Genomic DNA, 18,757 nt, shown 5'->3' with positions numbered 1-18,757 from the left:
GAAATTCATGCCACGATACCATTGTGTTTCAGTTTTCCTTTAACCTTTCAGTTTATTAGAAGAATTGCTGTGTCTCAACAATGATAAGTAATGCCAGCCTAAGATCTTTGCTGAAAGGAGATGTGGTAGTAATTTAAATCTAGTTCTCATTTATAAAAACAGAGCAAAACTGAGGGTTACAGTGCAGGACGCAAGTACTGTCTATGCAGACCAGACTTTTGCTCTTCAACAGATTATTGAGAAATGTATGAATGCAAGAAAGGAAGTTAATTATATGTTTGTTGAATGTTGAGACAGTTTATAATAAAGTGAATATGTAATGTTTTGCACAAATAAGTTGCTCTGTAGTTGCTGAATGTAATAATAATGGTACACGGGGAACAAAAAGCATGTGTGAGAATAAATAAAATACCTACTGAATAATGATGATGATGATGATGATGATGATGATGATGATGATGATGATAATACTCCGCCGTTGCCGGTCCCAAGCCCGGATGAGAAAGGAGGAGGGTTGGGGTCAGGTTGGCAACCTGGCCCCATAAAAAAACCCGCCAACCCATACAATATGGTGAAAGAAACGAATAAAAATTTTATACCGCATCGGTCGTCGCACGGGTTAACAAGGGCCGCGGCGGATGTTGGGATCTCTGGACATCCGTCGACAAGTGGGCTACAATGGACCAGCCAACAAAATGACAAAAATATAGTGCAGATGAAAACTGTGCCATAATGGCCTGTTACTACAACTCAGAGCCAGAAAAAAGAGGTTATTTAAAGTGAATGTATGAATTATGGAAAAAACAATATCCAGATTCAAATGTTAGTGAACGATGACTAGCAGATCAAAGGCGATTTATTATACGGAATAAAGTGTTTAGTGAAGTTGAACTTCAGGAAATTCAGGCAAATTGCAAAACCAAAAAAACAATATCACAAGCGGAAATAACTGATATTCAAGACACAACTAAAGACATTATAGTAGAACTCCCAGAAGAAGCTCTCGGGGAGGAAATAACACCACCACCACTAGAACCAGTTATCACTGAACCAACTGATGAACTAACTCAAAAACAAAAAGAATTGAAGGATAAGAACATAGAGCATTTTCTGCTTAATGAGGAAAGGCAACGTTTACCATCACTAAAAACTGTGCCTAAGAAAATTTTGCCCCTATCATGAAAATGATTAATGCAGTGTTTTCAACAATTGAATAGGGATCTATCTTGGAAATGAACCAGTTAATGTACAGCGCAGTTGTAATAGTCACTAATGAACTAGGCATTAAAATCAAAGTACTTAGTCACACAACAGAAAAAGGATCAAAGCCAAAGTGGAAAATCCGATTAGAACAAAAAGTCAAAAAATTAAGGGCAGATGCTAGTAAATTAAAGAACATGCATGAGCAATGGCTTAAAAACAACAAAATGATAGATCGGCTAATCAGAAGATATAGATTGGATACAAGAAACATCAATGAAGCTGTAGAGATTGTAAAACAGCAGATAACAGCAACAGCTAGAAAAATTGAAAGATATGAGGCATGAATCATCCAATATAAACAAAGTCAGCAATTTCAATCTGACTAACGGCGTTTTTATCAAAGTCTTAATGTGAATGGTGATGCCAAAAGTGAAAAACCAGAAAAGCAGGCCACAGTTGAATTCTGGAAAGAATTGTGGGAAAATGCAAAGGACTACAATAACGAAGCAAAGTGGATACATGATTTGGAGAAAAGCATTGGCAACAAACAAATGCAAGTATTAGAAATAACAACTGAGATGGTCAAAAATCGAGTAAAAAAGGTAAAGAATTGGACATCACCTGGAAAGGACCAATTACATGGTTTCTGGCTCAAATATCTGACCAGTTTATATGCAATATTGGCCAGGCAACTGAATGAAATTTTACAAATGGCCAAATTGATGAATGGTTGACAACTGGAAAAACACACTTGATTCAGAAAGATGCAACTAAAGGAACAACACCTGAAAACTACAGACCAATAACATGCTTGCCAACAACCTTCAAATTACTCACAAGCATTATTGCAGATAACATGATGGATTATTTGGAAACAAACAACATCTTGCCAGTAGAGCAAAAAGGCAACAAAAGAAGGAGCAGGGGCACAAAAGATCAGCTCCTAATTGATAAAATGATATTAGAAAATTGTAAGAACAGAAAAACGAACTTGAATATGGTCTGGATTGATTACAAAAAGGCATTTGACTCACTGCCACATAGTTGGATCATAAAATGCTTAGAAACAACTGGCATTAGCAAAAATATTACATCCTTTGCTGAAAAGGCGATGAAACAATGGAGAACTGAGTTGGCAGTAGGGAATGAGATCTACGGAATGGTTAATATCAAGCGAGGAATTTTCCAGGGTGATTCACTTTCACCTCTTCTCTTCATCATCGCAATGATCCCACTATCAGTAATCTTAAAAAAAATGAAATTAGGCTACCAAGCAGCCAAGGAAGCGGAAAAAAATTCACATTTACTATATATGGATGATTTGAAACTCTGTGGAAAGTCAGAAATAGAAATCCAATCATTGACAAACACAGTCCGAGTATTCAGCACCGATATTTCAATGCAGTTTGGCATGGAAAAATGTGCCACTGTATCCATAAAAAGGGGCAAAATCACTGCATGTGAGGGAATTGAAATGCCCAATGGCCAACTAATTAAATGCAATGAAAATGAAGCCTACAAATACTTAGGCATTCTGCAGTTGGATAACATCAAGCATGGAGAAGTAAAAACTATTGTCAGGCGAGAGTACACTAACAGAGTTAGAAAAATTTTGAAATCTAAATTGAATGGTGGAAATACAATCAAGGCCATAAATACCTGGGCAATACCAGTTATAAGATACACAGCTGGTATAGTTAACTGGACACAAGCTGATTTGGACATTTTGGACCGAAAAACCAGGAAACTAATGACATTTCCCTACAGTTTACATCCACGTGGTGATACGGATAGATTATACCTGCCCCGAAAATCAGGTGGCAGAGGATTATTACAAGTGAAGCAAACAGTTGAAGAAGAAAAACATGCACTGGCTGATTATTCAAAAGAAAGTCAAGAACATCTATTAATCGAAGTAAAGAACAAAAATCTACTGAAGGCCCAACAGACAAAATAAGAATACAGAAAAGATGTGATAAAATCAAGAATGAAGAGTTGGCAGAACAAAGCACTGCATGGCCAATTTCTGGAAAAAATAAAAGATAAAGTGGACAGTGAACAAACTTGGTTATGGTTAACAACAGGTACATTAAAGAAAGAAACAGAGTCACTAATCCTGGCTGCGCAAGAACAAGCTATCCGCACAAATGCCATTAAGGCCAAAATCGAAAAATCCTCTGATGATGCCAAATGCAGACTTTGCAAAGAAGCTGATGAAACTGTTGATCACATACTCAGCTGCTGTTAAAAAATCGCACAGACTGATTATAAATTGCGGCACAATTCAGTAGCGCAAATGATCCATTGGAATTTGTGCAAAAATTTTAATATTAAAACAGCAACAAACTGGTGGGAACATCAGCCTGAAAAAGTCACCGAAAATCAGATGGTCAAGATCTTGTGGGATTTCCGTATACAAACAGACAAAATACTGGCGCATAATATGCCAGACATCACACTGGTTGAGAAAAACAAGGTTACAATCATAGATATTGCAATACCAGGTGATAGCAGGGTCGCCGAGAAGGAACATGAAAAAATCGCAAAATACCAGGACTTAAAAATCGAAATTCAACGACTATGGCACAAACCAGCAGTGGTAATTCCAGTGGTAATTGGCACACTGGGTGCTATTCCAAAAGCACTGGAATTACATTTAAAACAGTTAAAAATTGACAAAATCACCATCAGTCAAATGCAAAAAGCCGCACTGCTTGGATCTGCACGCATATTACGAAAATACGTTACGACGTCCTAGGCCCCTGGGTGGGGCCCGACTAGTAACCAATGCCAAATCCGGCGAAACAACTGGCCGCTGTGATACAATTGTACAATAATAATAATAATAATAAGTGGTGGTGGTGGTGGTGGTGGTGGTGGTGGTGGTGGTGGTGGTGGTGGTGGTAGTGCAATGGATGCACAGATATTTATGTATGCAGATAATGATTCCCTGTTGTTGATTGAGAATCCAAATAAGTTGCATGGAATGTTATGCACACTGAATCTGAAAATCAATATACAGTTTAAAAGACCAAGGATTGTCAGGGGAAGTAGAGTGAATAATTGCAAGTAATGCATAAAAGGCAAAAAAGCCTACAGCACTGAATGAATTTCTGCACCTTGATAAAATATGTATGAAATATGGTAAAATAGATGGAGATCTTTTAATATATGTAAATGTTAGTATGGGTGCCATGTGGGTGGCATGTGGTCTGCTGCAAAAAAAAGATTTTTTTTAAAAAGCAAAACTACTTGTTTATAAGAGTAGACTTCTGGAGTAGGGGTCTGTAGGAAGCATCAGAAAAGTCAAGATGATGGCAATAAATATGGAATTGAAGCTCCACATCTTTTGTACACATGTAGACACTGCAAAAATGTATAAACCAATAGGGTTTCAATTATGTGGCTATGACTACTCTAATGTCATCATTGTCTTCTGATGTTCCCTGTGAGTGCCTTCTCCTACTTTGTTAGATCATAGCAAGGTTTGCATTTGTCAAGAAAAATATAAAAGTAAATTGAACGGAATGAAAATGGAGTACGGTACTTAGGAAGTGCATGTAGTAAAACAAGAATATATAGGCTCAAGAATGAATGGGTGTCATTGAATCTGTATGAGTAAGTAATTAATACATAAACACTGTTTAATTATACAAACTGAATGAATGAGGATCAAATTATAAAACAAATGTATGAAAAAAAGAATGAATGGTTAAAGAAGAGGAAGACATGGGGGAACAGAACTGATGAAATCCTCAAAAAAAGAGATGAAACATTTCAAGAATTAATGTATGATACAGTGGAAGGATGATATGCAAGTATAGAAAGATACGGAGTAGTGTAGTGAATAAGGTTGGGATAACCCGGATTGAGCTATATTTTCTTTCATTATCTCATAGCTTTCATTGTTTTTTATTTCTTACATATTTTTGTCTTTTGCTAATGCCAAAAAAGGGATAATGTGGTATGTATGTTTCTATGTTGCAGGCTCATATGATCAATCCTCCTTCATTCCTTCCGTATTCCTTGGGAGAAAAAATGAGCTTTAATAAAGAAGCTTAAAATAATTCTCTTTAAGTTTCTTTTCAGCACGAAAAAAAAATCCATTCTATGACCTTCCTTCTGTAATTTGAAATGGTTCAGTCTTGAAATAGGTATGTTACATCTATTGTTCATGAAAACTAGATTCTAGCTCATCATATATAGGAAATGTTCTTGTCTTAATTAACCCCATTAAGTAATGCAAAAATACCCTTCAAATCTGCAGTTTTGCTATATAAAAGGGCAGTGAAAATTTCTTGCTTTTAACATTCACTTAGGAATATGATTTGAAATATGATTTGCAATTAAAAATGTGTTCTTATTTTCGGAATTTAATTGTTATTGTGTTTGCAGAACTGGAAACAAAGATTAGAAATTCATTTTCAAGGTTAATGAGTATCCCCATTCTGAATTTTCCTACGTTGACACTTATGTCACAGATGCTAGAATAAATATTATTTCTTTCGATCTGAAAAAATATCTTCAGGTTTTATTTTATCTCATATGCTCATATGCTCAGTGAGGCAGCTATATGCCCCAATGAAGCAAACAAGCTAAGAAATGGAGTATGATCTTTAGGTGATGACCCTCTGGATTCAGGTTATGCACAGTGATGATTGGCAACTCACTGAGGATAGTGTAAATTCCACATTGGCACTGCTATGCGTTATCTTGTACCTGGGATTTCACTTTGCTATATATATCTTCCAAGAGCTACGGGTTGTCAGGCACAAACAATAAAAGTGGCTCTAGGACTTAGGTCAAGAGGTTGCTTTACGGTTGACTCCACTATACACAAGAGTCTCACCAGACTGCCTATTTTCCCCTGGGAAATCCAGATATATAGATCTAAGTGTCTGACCTCCCATCTATAGAGTTTAGACTGACATATCTCTTAACTACCGCCACCAGGGCCTCCCTCCTTTCAGCCGTTGATTCCACCACATCATCTACTTATAATAATAAAGTCATACAATTATCATTTATAGAGAAGAAGTATTAAGAATAATGTTCTAGTATTAAGCTCCAGAATCTAAAATTCCAGATAAATGCTAATAACCATGATGGGAGAACAGATTTAAACAGCAAGCCAGATGAGGTCGGATGGAAAAGAAATTGGAGCTCAGATGCTTTTTCAAGGCAGTGACTTTCTTACTCTCCACGACCTCTTAATCACAGACCCACCATTACAAAACTGACAAGCAATTTAGTACACTTAATCTTAAATGTTGAAGTCTTGCTTCTAAACTACTTTGTGAAAAGAAGCTTTTTAAGTTAAAATTGGTTCAGCAAGTACATCCAATGTGAGTCAGTTCTTGAAAAAAAAAACAACTCTATTTGCAAGAGAACATATGCCAAATCATGGGTGTTCACAGTATATGGGAAAAAGAAGTCAAGATGGCAGACACAATTGTGCAATTGAAATTCTGCCCATTTTTAAGTCTCATCATAGAATATCTGTTGATGTCTTCAGGATAGGGGTATTTATACCCATCTGCTGAATATACAAATTAGACATCCTGTTTTGGCTCGCCAGTGGCCAACAGAGCTGACAGCAGAGTTGGACAGTGAGGAGGTTGGGGAGGAACATGGACGAGACCTGGGGGCTGAGGAAAGCTCAGACGAGGGCTCTGCATTGGAGGCAGAGAGTGAGCTAGATAGCAGTGAGGCAGAGGAATAGCTGGAGTCTGTTCCCAGTATACACATGCACAGAGCTGCCAGAAGAGAAGAACAACTAAGAAAGCAAGGTCAACTTGGGAGTAAAGCCACACCTTGGAGGTAATTGGTCCCTCCCATAGGAAATAAAAGAGCAATGAGCGGGGAGTGGGCTTTTGCAGGAAACAATTTGTTCCTTTGGTCATTTCAAGAGTGGAAAGTTCTGTTTGTGACTGTAAGTAACTCTGTGCCAAGTGTTGCCTTGCCCTGCACTTGGAAACTAGTTATCTGGCAGCTCTCTGTGTGAGATAAAGTTCATGTTGATAAATATTCCTTTGAAAGACTGTTTGTCAAGCATTGCTGACTGTGAATGAAAGGAATTCACAGTCATGTAAATAAAAGAGGTTTTGTTAGGACCAAGACTCTGCTACATGCTTTTTAAGGAAGCTTAGGTCAGAACAGATCCTTGGATGTTGACGCTTTTGTGAAGATATCTTGGAGAACCAATACAACTAACTAACCTCGATTACACTTGTGTGAGTCCCATTTCCAGGAATGAGGACAAAGAGGAAATATACAATGACCTTCCTGAGAAATGGTTGGCACCTTCAGTAAGGTTATCAAGACTTGGCTTGTTCCCAAGGCCTTTGGGTTGTAACCACCATTTACATAATGGTGTTGTTTCTCTTTATCTCAATTATATTGTTTTATTTCATGATTGCTTATTGGTTTCTGTATTGCATTTTTGTATTAATTTTTCTGAGGTTTTGTTGCATTTTCTGTAAGCCTGCTAGAGTCACCTTGACTGAGTTGTGTAACTAGTCAAATGTTTTAAATAAGTAAATCATCCATTAAATAAACAAAATCCTCTGCACACATAAAAAATTAGGCAGAGCTTTATTGGCACCATTACAGCTGCCATCTTTATTTCTTTTTCTTTTACCATGCCTACTTTGTGAACATCCCTGCAGCAAACAAATGAAATGGAGAATGGTCTTGCCCTTCAACAGCAGCCACCAAATACTAGCCACCTGGTCACCAGCTGTCTGATCTAACTTGAGAGATGGTAAAGAAATGGGAATTCAGCAGAGAAAAGATATTGCTTCTTTGTGTGCTTCAATGTTTTATTTAGCCCAGCAAAATATATGCTTTTGTTTTGGGAAGTGTCTGATTTCTTAAGGGAGACAGCAAAGAAGAAAAATATTGATTTGTGGCCTTTTATTTTAAAAGTCACTCCTTAATCTGAGAAGGAGAGGAGGGAATAAAGATATAGTGATGACAATTCTCATTGCTATGGCAACTGTACATTTTTAGTGACAGTGGAGTCTTCCTCCAGAAACAGCTAAATTGCCTGGGAAGTGAAGGTGAAGAGGGCAAGAAGCAGATGGTGGAATTTACTTAAGGAAAATTGTAACTCTTGGAATTTGCAAATAGGGGAAGATGAGGAAAGAAACATACTTGAATAAACAAAATAGGTGTGCCTACCATTGTATAGGCACCATTTTATTGATGATTTATAGCCTACCTTATCTTATAAATCCAGAATTGGGGACTATAGTATCTGGGACTGTACAAATTACTATTTTCTATTACTATTTTCCTTTTTTTTTCTTCATTTTTCCACTAGATCACACATTATAATCAAAGAACGATGCAGGTTTTTGAATCATGGAGAAAGCTTTAGCATAATATTTCATTAGAGCTATTTTGCTGTCCCTGAGACTTCTCATTCCCATTCCCACTCTGAAACCTCATTTCAGTGGACAAAAGTCCCCCCAAAAATATTACAGTCGCATCGTTTCTAGAAATGTCAGTGCATTGTTGGATATCCTACCGCAGCTCTCAAAAAGGTTAGTGACCTAAGTTGCACTTTTGCAGCTTCTCAAAAGTTGCCTATGCAAAGAGAACAATGCAGTAATAACTTGGGGGTGGAGATTAGGTGGCCCTTTTCCATATGATCAGACTAATCTTGAGAGAAATTTCTATGGTATCTGATTCACTCACTCAAGGAACCACAAAAGATTGCCAAACTCTGACAGTATTTCCACTTGATACTCCATTTCCCATTGAAAAGGGAGTATTTGTTCGTTTCACAGTATTTATAGCTCATTACATTTCTATTGGGTTTTGCTTTTATGAATGTTCTTTGGGGTAATTGCATTTCCAATACATCAATCAAATGCAACTGTTTTTATTCTTGAATTGTAACTTTTACTTATGAACTAATTCCTAAATGGGGAGAGAAGACAGATAGACAGATATAATGCTCCTTCATCCAAAGATGTTGTGCCACTCTGAATCAGCTCCAGCTCTCTGTTCTCACTCATTTGGAGCCTTGAATCAGGATTTTGCCAGCTCTGCAATGGTTCAGCAAAATCAGAGCTAAAGCTGATATCAGGTATTGTTTTGAAAAGCTCATTGTCTCATTGGTGGGAAATCTACTTCAACCTGGCTGAACAGTATCTGCCTCAACAGCAGTAACTGTGAGAGGATCTAGAGGTCCTACTGGACAACCACTTAAGTATAAGCCAGCAATGTGTGGCAGTTGCCAAAAAAGCCAGTGGAATCTTAGGCTGTATCAACAGGGGGATAGAAATGTTAGTACCGTTTTATATTGCATTGGTAAGGCCACATTTGGAATATTATTATAGGAGATGATCATGCTGAGCCAGAGAGAGGGGTCAAGCACATCATCAGTTTTGAGTTCCTTCAGGCTGAACATCTAGTGGATCCACATTTAAGTCCAGTCCACTTTGAATTCTGTTGACCCTTATCTAACGCCAATTTCCCTTAACTGTAGTTCAGATTCTTGTAGAGAGAGTGTGTTAGCATGTAACGAACCTGTATTAATTTGAACAGCCTCGGCTCTTAATTTCCTGTGCTTGACAACTGTGTCCACACAGTTGTCAAGTTTGGTCACCACAATATAAAAAAGTTGCATGAGATTCTATAAAGAGTGTAGGGTCACAGAAAAGAAGGGCTGACCTATTCTTCAAGCACCTGAGGGCAGGACAAGAAGTAACAGATGGGAGATTATCAAAGAGAGACCCAACCTAGAAAACACTAGAAAACCCCTGAAGTCCCTTTCAATTGTATTCTGCCTCCTACTGGCACCTATCAGCAATTTTTAGGTACTTTGCTAAATCAGTGGCACACAACTCACTCTTCTGCCACACTTTGTTCTATCAAACTTCTATTAAATCTGGATTCAATGCTTCCTTCCACACAAGACAGGAGAAGGGAGGATTATATCCTAGTTCAATAGAAGTTTGGATAGAATAAATGTTGGGTGTCTGGGAGGGGTTTACAAAGTGTTATCAGTTTGTTAAACTCAGCCCATGAGTTTGATTTGTCCTCTAAGTAATTTATATGAATCACAACTTTTGATAAAACCTTTACTAACCTTAATATATTCCAGAGGTTTTAGTGCTGAGTAAAATTAGAACAATCCCCACTCCCCAATGAATTAATGTTGGAATTAAGAACCAGAGAGACGAGAGCGAGAGAAGGGAATGAAATCTATAGAGTGGCAAAATAGATTACTGCTAATTCACCAGAACAGTGCATTGAACAACAAGCATTTCTATATTCTTTGTTTCCTTATGGTGGGGTGTTTTTTTTTTTTTTTTGGCAATTAATAGAGTATACACTTTCATATTCCAACTGGCACAAGAAACAAGTTGCATTCTGGAATATGGGTCAAGTATTGGTGTGCCCATACCTATACATTTACTTTGGCAATTGTCAAAAATACTGAACTTGATTCTGAGCATTTTAAATAATATATAAATTTTACCTTGAATATTACACTGAGAATACCACATGTGAGTTGTCTTTTGAGCAACTTCCTCAGTAAATCTATTGTGTTATAAACTATGTTTTGAAGGGCAACCTACTACATTGTTACAACAGTAATAATATTCCCCCAGAAAATCAGCAAATAAATCTGCCACATGTAAGCCTTTTCTCTCAGCTTGCATTTGAGCTATATAATCCCCCCTCCCCCCAAATACATATGAATTTTATGAGATTCTCCTAGATTTGAATGATCAATAGAAATGGAGTTCCTTTTTGGGAGTTATGGGTGTTCTGTGGTAAAAGGAAGACATGATACCCCTTTATACCCATTTTTATAACGGAAGAATTTTCTATTGCTTAATCTGATGGAAATATACATTGACATAACACATGACAGGAGTCAAAGTTAGATCTGGCACATTTTTCAAAGTGAAAAGAAGTTTCTCATTTGCACAAGATAATTAATTAGACTGTATGACATTTAAATTTGGCCAGCAGTAAGCATTCCAGCTGTATTAAACAATGACAACAATAAAAACTTATAGATAGCAATAAAGGATTTACACTGATCTAAAACAAGCCAAGTGACAATTCTATGCTGACTTAATGGAATGAATACACACAAAGAAATTGTATTGCTATTCTTTGCTATAGAAAATACCATTTTACAAAGCTGTTTTCTACTTAATTAAGCTTGAACCCATTGTTACTTGTAAATTCCAGATGCAAACGATAAATGATTATTTACTGAGAAAAAGAATTGGCATGGCAAATGTTCATTGTATAATGACAGCATTCTGTAAAATTTTGACTACAAGTGTAAATTGTGACAGTGCAACTAGTTATTTAACTTGCAAATCCCTATGTGCCCTTCACTCAGGTTGCAGAGGGACAGAGGAAGTGACTACTGCAGCTTTAATACAGCAACTTGGCTGTTAAAGCACTTAAATGTCACCTTGTCCCTGAGGTGTGCTTAGATCGGCCATCGGAAAGTAAAGACAGAATCACAATGCTTTTGCTTTTAATAAAAGAGATGCCCTTATACACCCAAACTCTGTAAAATGAAACAACACTGAACTGATCATGAAAACTCTGTTCTGTTCCTATGCTTTGTACTTATCAGATTTTCTGATGATCAGAATTACATTGGGTGGTTATTAATATGTACTGAGAGACAAAAATCAAAATTATTTTTAAAGGTTAAGAAAGTGGTCTCAAAAGAAAAAATGAAGTTTATGGAGACAGATTCAGAATTCTTCACTTAGGAGAAGAAATCAAATGCACAAGGGGATAATTGCTATATAAAGGCATATGTAAAAAAAAAGAATCTGTAGTTGATCACAAGCTTTAATATAGGTCAGCAATGTGAATAGATGTGAAAAAAGATAAACACAAATTTAAGATGCGTTAATAGACATTTAGTTTTTTAATCATAGCAAGTAATTGCATCATACAGTATCTTTTGGCATAACACAACAGTGTGACTTCAGTCATCTTCAATAGACATTAACACTCTACACTATCAGGCTTTAATACAGTGATATTATGGAGAAAACTTTAGCTTTTTACTGAAGCTAATGGTTATTGGGAAGCTGGATTGAACCACCAGATAATTCTATGATTTGCCAGGTAGAGTCAGATTATATCATGGGAAGAATAAAATGGAAAAGCAACAGTTATTCCCAAAAAGTATCTTTCACTTGTCCTCAAAAGTTTATAAAATTGTGAGGATATTGCCTGAGAGGAAGAACAAATCTGAAGGACCAAGAAGGGCCTGCACAACTACATTCTAACAGAAGGTTTAGATAATATTCCTTAAACCTGCATTTTTGCAATGCCATCCAAATATGTTTGAAATCTTAAGATATTATTTAAGATGACAATATCCAACTATTTTTTCTTTGGGATTCTGACTATATGATAGTTGCCTTCTATTGTTACTATTATATTATTTAAATGATTTATAGGAAATAGGGAAGCCTTGTACAATGGGCTAAGAACCATCCACTAGGTCAGACGCAACATCACAAGATTCAGCCTGGACAGCAGCCTTTGTAAAGCCTTGGATAAAGCTATTCACTAGTGATACTTAAATTAGATTCCTAACAGCTCATAACACAAAGAGAATAGGCACATTTACCTGTTCATTGTTTCAGAGTGAAAGACACACTCTGGTAAAGTTTCAGGAAAATATTTTAGCTGAATATTAGGGGGGGGGATTCATAATAGTAAAATGGTTTGATAGTGATACTAATCAATTAGGGAAATTGTAGACATTATTTCTGTGGAAGTATTAAAATAGAAACTGGATAGCTACTCACTAGGATATTTTAATTCAATTTCATGGACAAAGCAGGGGATTCTAGTAAGTACCCATATTATGCCCAAAGGGGACATATAATATATGGGATTCTAAAGCTATACAATGTTTCCAAGGTTTTTTTTTTAGTTAGAAAAACATAGCAATGCAACCTCCCACAGAGAACTTTCATTGGCATTCACCAGCCTTTAATGTCTGTCCTACCCAAGTAATGTAAGAAAGGGCATTAACTTTCCCAACAAATGAGTATGAAACTGGCTGAAAGACTGTGATGTGCTGATAAACTTTTTCATTTGTATCAAGTTTTCTTAGCAGTACTTTTGACCTTTCAATGTATGAACACATGCTTTCAATTCACTTTTTAATTTTTAACATGACAGAATTGAATCATTCTTACAGTTATGTCCAAATTATGCTTAGAGACAGTGCCTAATTCCATATCTATTAGTCTATTGGTGTATTTCTATAAGGTTACAAAAAGAAAAGAAAACACATACCCAGCCATAACAATGAAGAAATCTAGGCGGTTCCAGGTATCTCCAAGGTAGCATTTCTTGCCAAATATCCCCAGGGCCACCATCTTCAGCACCATTTCCATAGCAAAGAAGATAAAAATGAAGTCATCAAACACCTAAAATGTCCATAAGAAAAAAGATGCAGATTTAAATGAATTTTAACCATTGTTTTGAATAGGCATATGAAATACATAAACAGGATTTTCTGTATATTTTTTCTATATATTTTCTATGCATTGTTTAAGATAATGTTTGAAGACCCTTTTGTAGGCACTGCCACCCACAAAGATGTTGCAGATGTCTTACAGAGAAAGGAGCCAATTCTAGTATGTTCACCAATCCTTCCACTGAACACTGTTTCTAGAAATGTCTATCTGATCCCTTAACAAATAATAGACTAGGCTGAAATCTTTGGTTTTTTTTTTAGCTATTTGACATAATCTTTACACTTTTTTTGTTTTAATCTATTGTTTATTTATTGTTTTTTATTTTTATATTTGTAATTCAGTCCAACAACTTTTGCTATTTAGAACGTATCAAACAGTCTACAGGTAGTCCTTGCATAATGTCTACTTTTTCAGTGATTGTTTGAAGTTACAATGAATGAGGGGTCCCAAGCTAGATGAGGAAGAGGATAAGAGACCATATTTCAAGTAGGTTAGAACAATAGTCTTCAGCCTTTTGGGTACCAGGGACCAGGTGTATGAAGAGAGATTTTTCCACAGAAAGGAGGGGGTGTGGTTTCATGTGCTGCCTGCATCCTGCAGATTGAATTGAATTGAATTGAATTTATTAGGTTTCTATGCCGCCCAATCCCGAAGGACTCCGGGCGGCTTACAGAATAAAAAGAAATTAAAAGAGCTTAAAAACAATAGGACACACAAAGTTAAAAAAGAACGCAACAAACACCAATCAGAAGGCCTGCCGGAAAAGCCAGGTTTTAATGGCTTTGCGAAAGGCCATGAGAGTGGGGATGGCCCGGATCTCTGGGAGCAGCTCATTCCATATGGCTGGAGCGGCAAAAGAGAAGGCCCTACTCCTAGGTGTCGCCAGCCAGCATTGTCCTGCTAAAGGCACCCGGAGAAGGTCCATCCTGTGTGATCTTATTGGTCTAAGGGAGGTATGTGGCAGGAGACGGTCTTGTAGGTACCCAGGTCCTAGGCCATGTAGGGCTTTAAAGGTAATAACCAGCACCTTGAATCGTGTTCGGAGACCAATGGGCAGCCAGTGCAGCTCGTGGAGGATAGGTGTGACGTGGGTGTACCTTGGCACACCCAGTATCGCTCGTGCGGCTGCATTCTGGACTAGTTGCAGTCTCCGAACACTTTTCAGGGGCAGCCCCAAGTAAAGCGCGTTACAGTAATCCAGTCTTGAGATGACGAGGGCATGAGTGACTGTCTGAAGTGCCTCCCCATCCAAATAGGGCCGCAACTGGTGCACCAGGCAAACCTGGGCAAAGGCCCCTCTGGCCACAGCTGACAGATGGTGTTCCAAGGTCAGCTGCGGGCCCAGGAGGACACCCAAATTGCGAACCCTCTCTGAGGGGGGCAAGTTTTCTCCCCCCAGGATTAAGGACGGATTAGATGGACTGTCCTTAGGGGGCAACATCCACAGCCATTCGGTCTTGTCAGGATTGAGTGCGAGTTTGTTCACTCCCATCCAGACCCTAACAGCTTCCAGGCACTGGCACATCACTTCCACCGCTTCACTGAGTTGGCACAGGGCGGACAGATACAGCTGAGTATCGTCTGCATACTGGTGGTAATTAATCCCATGCCAGCAGATGATCTTACCCAGTGGCTTCATGTAGATGTTAAATAGGAGGGGGGACAGGACCGACCCCTGCGCTACCCCATAATTGAGGGGCCTAGGAGTCAACCTCTGTCCTCTGACCAACACTGACTGCGACCTGTCGAAGAGGTAAGAGGAGAACCACTGCAAAATGGTGCTTCCCACTCCCACCTCTTCCAGCCGTCGCAGAAGGATACCATGGTCGATGGTATCGAAGGCCGCTGAGAGGTCAAGGAGCACAAGGACAGAGGAATGGCCTCTGTCCCTGGCCCGCCAGAGATCATCGGTCAGTGCAACCAAAGCGGTTTCGGTGGAGTAACCAGGCCTGAAACCAGACTGAAAAGGGTCTAGATAATCTGCTTCATCCAAGGTCCGTCGGAGTTGGAGGGCCACCACCTTCTCAACAACCTTCCCTAAAAAAGGGAGGTTGGAGACTGGACGATAGTTTTTAAAAATAGCTGGGTCCAGAGAAGGCTTCTTGAGGAGGGGTCTCACCACCTTCTTAAGAGGACGTAGAAAAGATCCCTCCATCAAGGAGGTGTTCGTAATGCTCTGGAGCCAGCCTCGTGTCACCTCCCTGCTGGTTGAGACCAGCCAGGAGGGACACGGATCCAGTAAACAGGTGGAGGCACTCATCGCTCCCATGGCCTTGTCCACTTCATCAGGGGTGACAAGCTGGAACTCATTCCAGAAAGTCTGAGCAAGACCCTCCCTCGGCAACTCGGCTGGTTCTGTCCAAATGGAGTCCAGGTCTGTCCGAATCTGAGCGATTTTGTCCTACAGAAACTGAGCAAACTCCTCAGCTTGACCCTGCAAGGCATCACCTGTTCCCCCCCCCCCCATTCAGGAGGGAACAGGTTATCCTAAACAGGGCAGCCGGGTGCGATACTGCGGACGCAATAAGAGCGGAAAAATGCGCACATTTTCCCACCCATATCGCCACGAGATAAGTCCTAATAAAGGCTCTTAGCAGTGTTCGGCCGAATTCAGAGTTACTAGCCCTCCAGGGTCGCTCTAGGTGTCTCTTTTGGCACTTCATCTCCCGGAGTTCCTCAGTAAACCAAGGAGCCCTCTTGGATCCACTGCCGCGGAGAGGCCGCATAGGCGCAATCTGATCCATGGCCCCAGTCGCCGCTGTGTTCCAGGCAGCGACCAGGGATTCTGCTGGATTGTAGGCAAGAGAGTCAGGTATCTCCCCAAGCTCCTTCTGAAATCCCAACGGGTCCATCAGGTGTCTGGGGCGGAACCACCTAATCAGTTCCACCAACTTGTGGTGGGGGAGTAGCTTCCAAAAATCAGATGGGGCTTTGCTTGTTGTGCAGCCCAGTTTGTGGCATGCTGTGGACTTGTGCCAGCCCACAGACCATGGCCTGGGGCTGCCTAGGTTAGAGGTTTACAGTTTTAGTTTGGCAAGTTTCTGTCCATTAGATATAAGCAAATAAAGGATTGGACTCATTTGTATTTTATTGTATTGCCTTTGGGCTTGAGCCTGACAGCAGGCTGAGTGAACAGCTACTATAAAGATTTGGTGATCGTTGCATTTACTTCATAAACAAAAGCATCTCTCATCTCTTTCACATTGCTTTACAGGAATGTTGCCCTATTATTCATAGCAAGCCACTTCAGCTCAGTAATATTTGAGAGTTTTTTGAATAGGAACTGCTGGCTTTAGGTATTGCCAAATCATTTGTATGCGGTTTGACTCTAAAATGCCAATCTTCAACCTGGCCATGCCAAAAATGCTGATTTTTTTTAAAAAAACCCATTCTCTGTACACGAGTTCGTACACTTAGAATCTTGCTGTAGCATGTACCCACATGCACTTTAAAAGATGGACAGAAATGGGACAGCAAAATATCCCCCAACAAGTAAACTTCCATCTCCTCTTTGTACATGGTATGAAATTCTTATTGTGGAATGCAATGTATATTTTTTCCAGACAAAATGCATTCCACAGAAATGGAAACATTCCATTTTTGACTTTAATATCCATAGAATATTCTTCCAGACATCTGAAAGTTTATCCAGGTAATTTTTGACAAACTTGAAATGAGTATCAACATTTTTCTTAGTGAGGAAGGATTTGCTACTCTCCCAGTAATTTTCTGATGATGGCCTCATGAACGTAATTACTTTAGCCAAGGCAATAGAGACCTGCAGATCAGTATATGTTGTTCAATAGTTCTGTGTGACTTTCTGAATGTATTTATGTACTTTATACGTATAGTCTTTATTATTGAAGATTCTGGGAATCAATCAAAATTATGTTGATTTTGATAGGTCATCCGCTCTTGGGAAGATTTATCTTGTTTCAAATCCTCTCAATTTCTATGTCTCACTGTGGGTTGATGGAGTTTTAGAAATGATTTTATAATCTTTTTTAGAACATTAAGTATCAGCCACTTTTTAATGAAAACTTTTTAGAAATTTATTTTGGCTTTGTTTATGAAACAAGTGAACAAGCATCCCACTTTGGTGCTATTTGCTGTCTCAATATTCCATATATCAGCAGGATACACAAAAAGCTCTAATAAATACCTGACAGAGATATTCACATTTGGAAAAACTGAAAGGGAATGAATTCTTTTTCAAAGTCCCAATAATATAGTCTAACGTTATATGAGGAAACACAGAAGCAGATATATGAATAGCTAGAATAGCAAGTTTGACATTTTGACAGATTATTTTAAAAGTGCTGGCTTGCTATGGGCCTTATTTCTACATGACTTTGCTGATGACTTTAGTTCACATAACATAGTTATGGAATATATGTCAAGATATCAAACAGAAGGTCACATATTGCCATTATAGAAAGGGAGCTACTTACTTGCAAAATTTTACATCTGTTGGAGAGGCAATCCATATCATCACAGGGTTGATACATTCCAAGTGTGACACAGTTTAGTAGGATTACCATCATGCTGAGACATTCAAACCAGGTGGAAGGAAGAAATAAAGTCAAGGAAGAAATAACTCATTTTCCAACATTATAATTAACCATCAGGTATACTAGAGTGGAAATTTTTGTTTTTAAAAAAACTATCAGAATGTACAATAGTAAGCAATAGAATCATAGCAACACAATGCATAAACAGTAGATAATTGAGATAATAGAACTGCTCTTAGATCATACCATTAGACTGCAGGTGAGAAAATCATATGATAGCATATTCCTTCATAGATAGAATAAAAAAAATCAATCATGTACAAAATATATTCTTATAGATGAAAGAAATAGTTCCATGGAAAAAGGTTTCAGTTCTGGATACAAGCTAAGGTAGTATCACCTGAGAAGAATTTTATTACTGAATAAGTTGTTTACATGAGTTATTTTGTCTGCTACTCTAAAATGACCAAATCACTGCTTTCGTGAAGATGGTAGTAAGGATTTTGACACAAATAATGCAAAACATGGTCTAGTATAAATGTTCAA

General features: G+C 38.3%; 1 protein-coding gene across 1 annotated transcript in view; it reads right to left on the bottom strand.

The window, feature by feature from the left end:
• The window catches only part of CACNA1I (calcium voltage-gated channel subunit alpha1 I), a 176,897-nt gene extending 158,641 nt beyond the window's left edge, over positions 1–18,256 (bottom strand). The window contains exons 1-2 of the mRNA XM_032221147.1: positions 18,152–18,256; positions 13,516–13,649 (exon numbers count right to left, since the gene is read on the bottom strand). Coding sequence (XP_032077038.1) covers positions 13,516–13,649; positions 18,152–18,244 — 227 coding nt within the window. The 5' untranslated portion in view covers positions 18,245–18,256. The remainder of the gene's footprint in view (positions 1–13,515; positions 13,650–18,151) is intronic.
• Between the last annotated feature and the right edge of the window lie 501 nt (positions 18,257–18,757).

Source organism: Thamnophis elegans, chromosome 7 (assembly GCF_009769535.1).
Source record: "Thamnophis elegans isolate rThaEle1 chromosome 7, rThaEle1.pri, whole genome shotgun sequence".
Lineage (NCBI taxonomy): Eukaryota > Metazoa > Chordata > Lepidosauria > Squamata > Colubridae > Thamnophis > Thamnophis elegans.
Note: the sequence above shows the minus strand (reverse complement) of the source record. Positions and strands in the feature narration are given on the sequence as shown.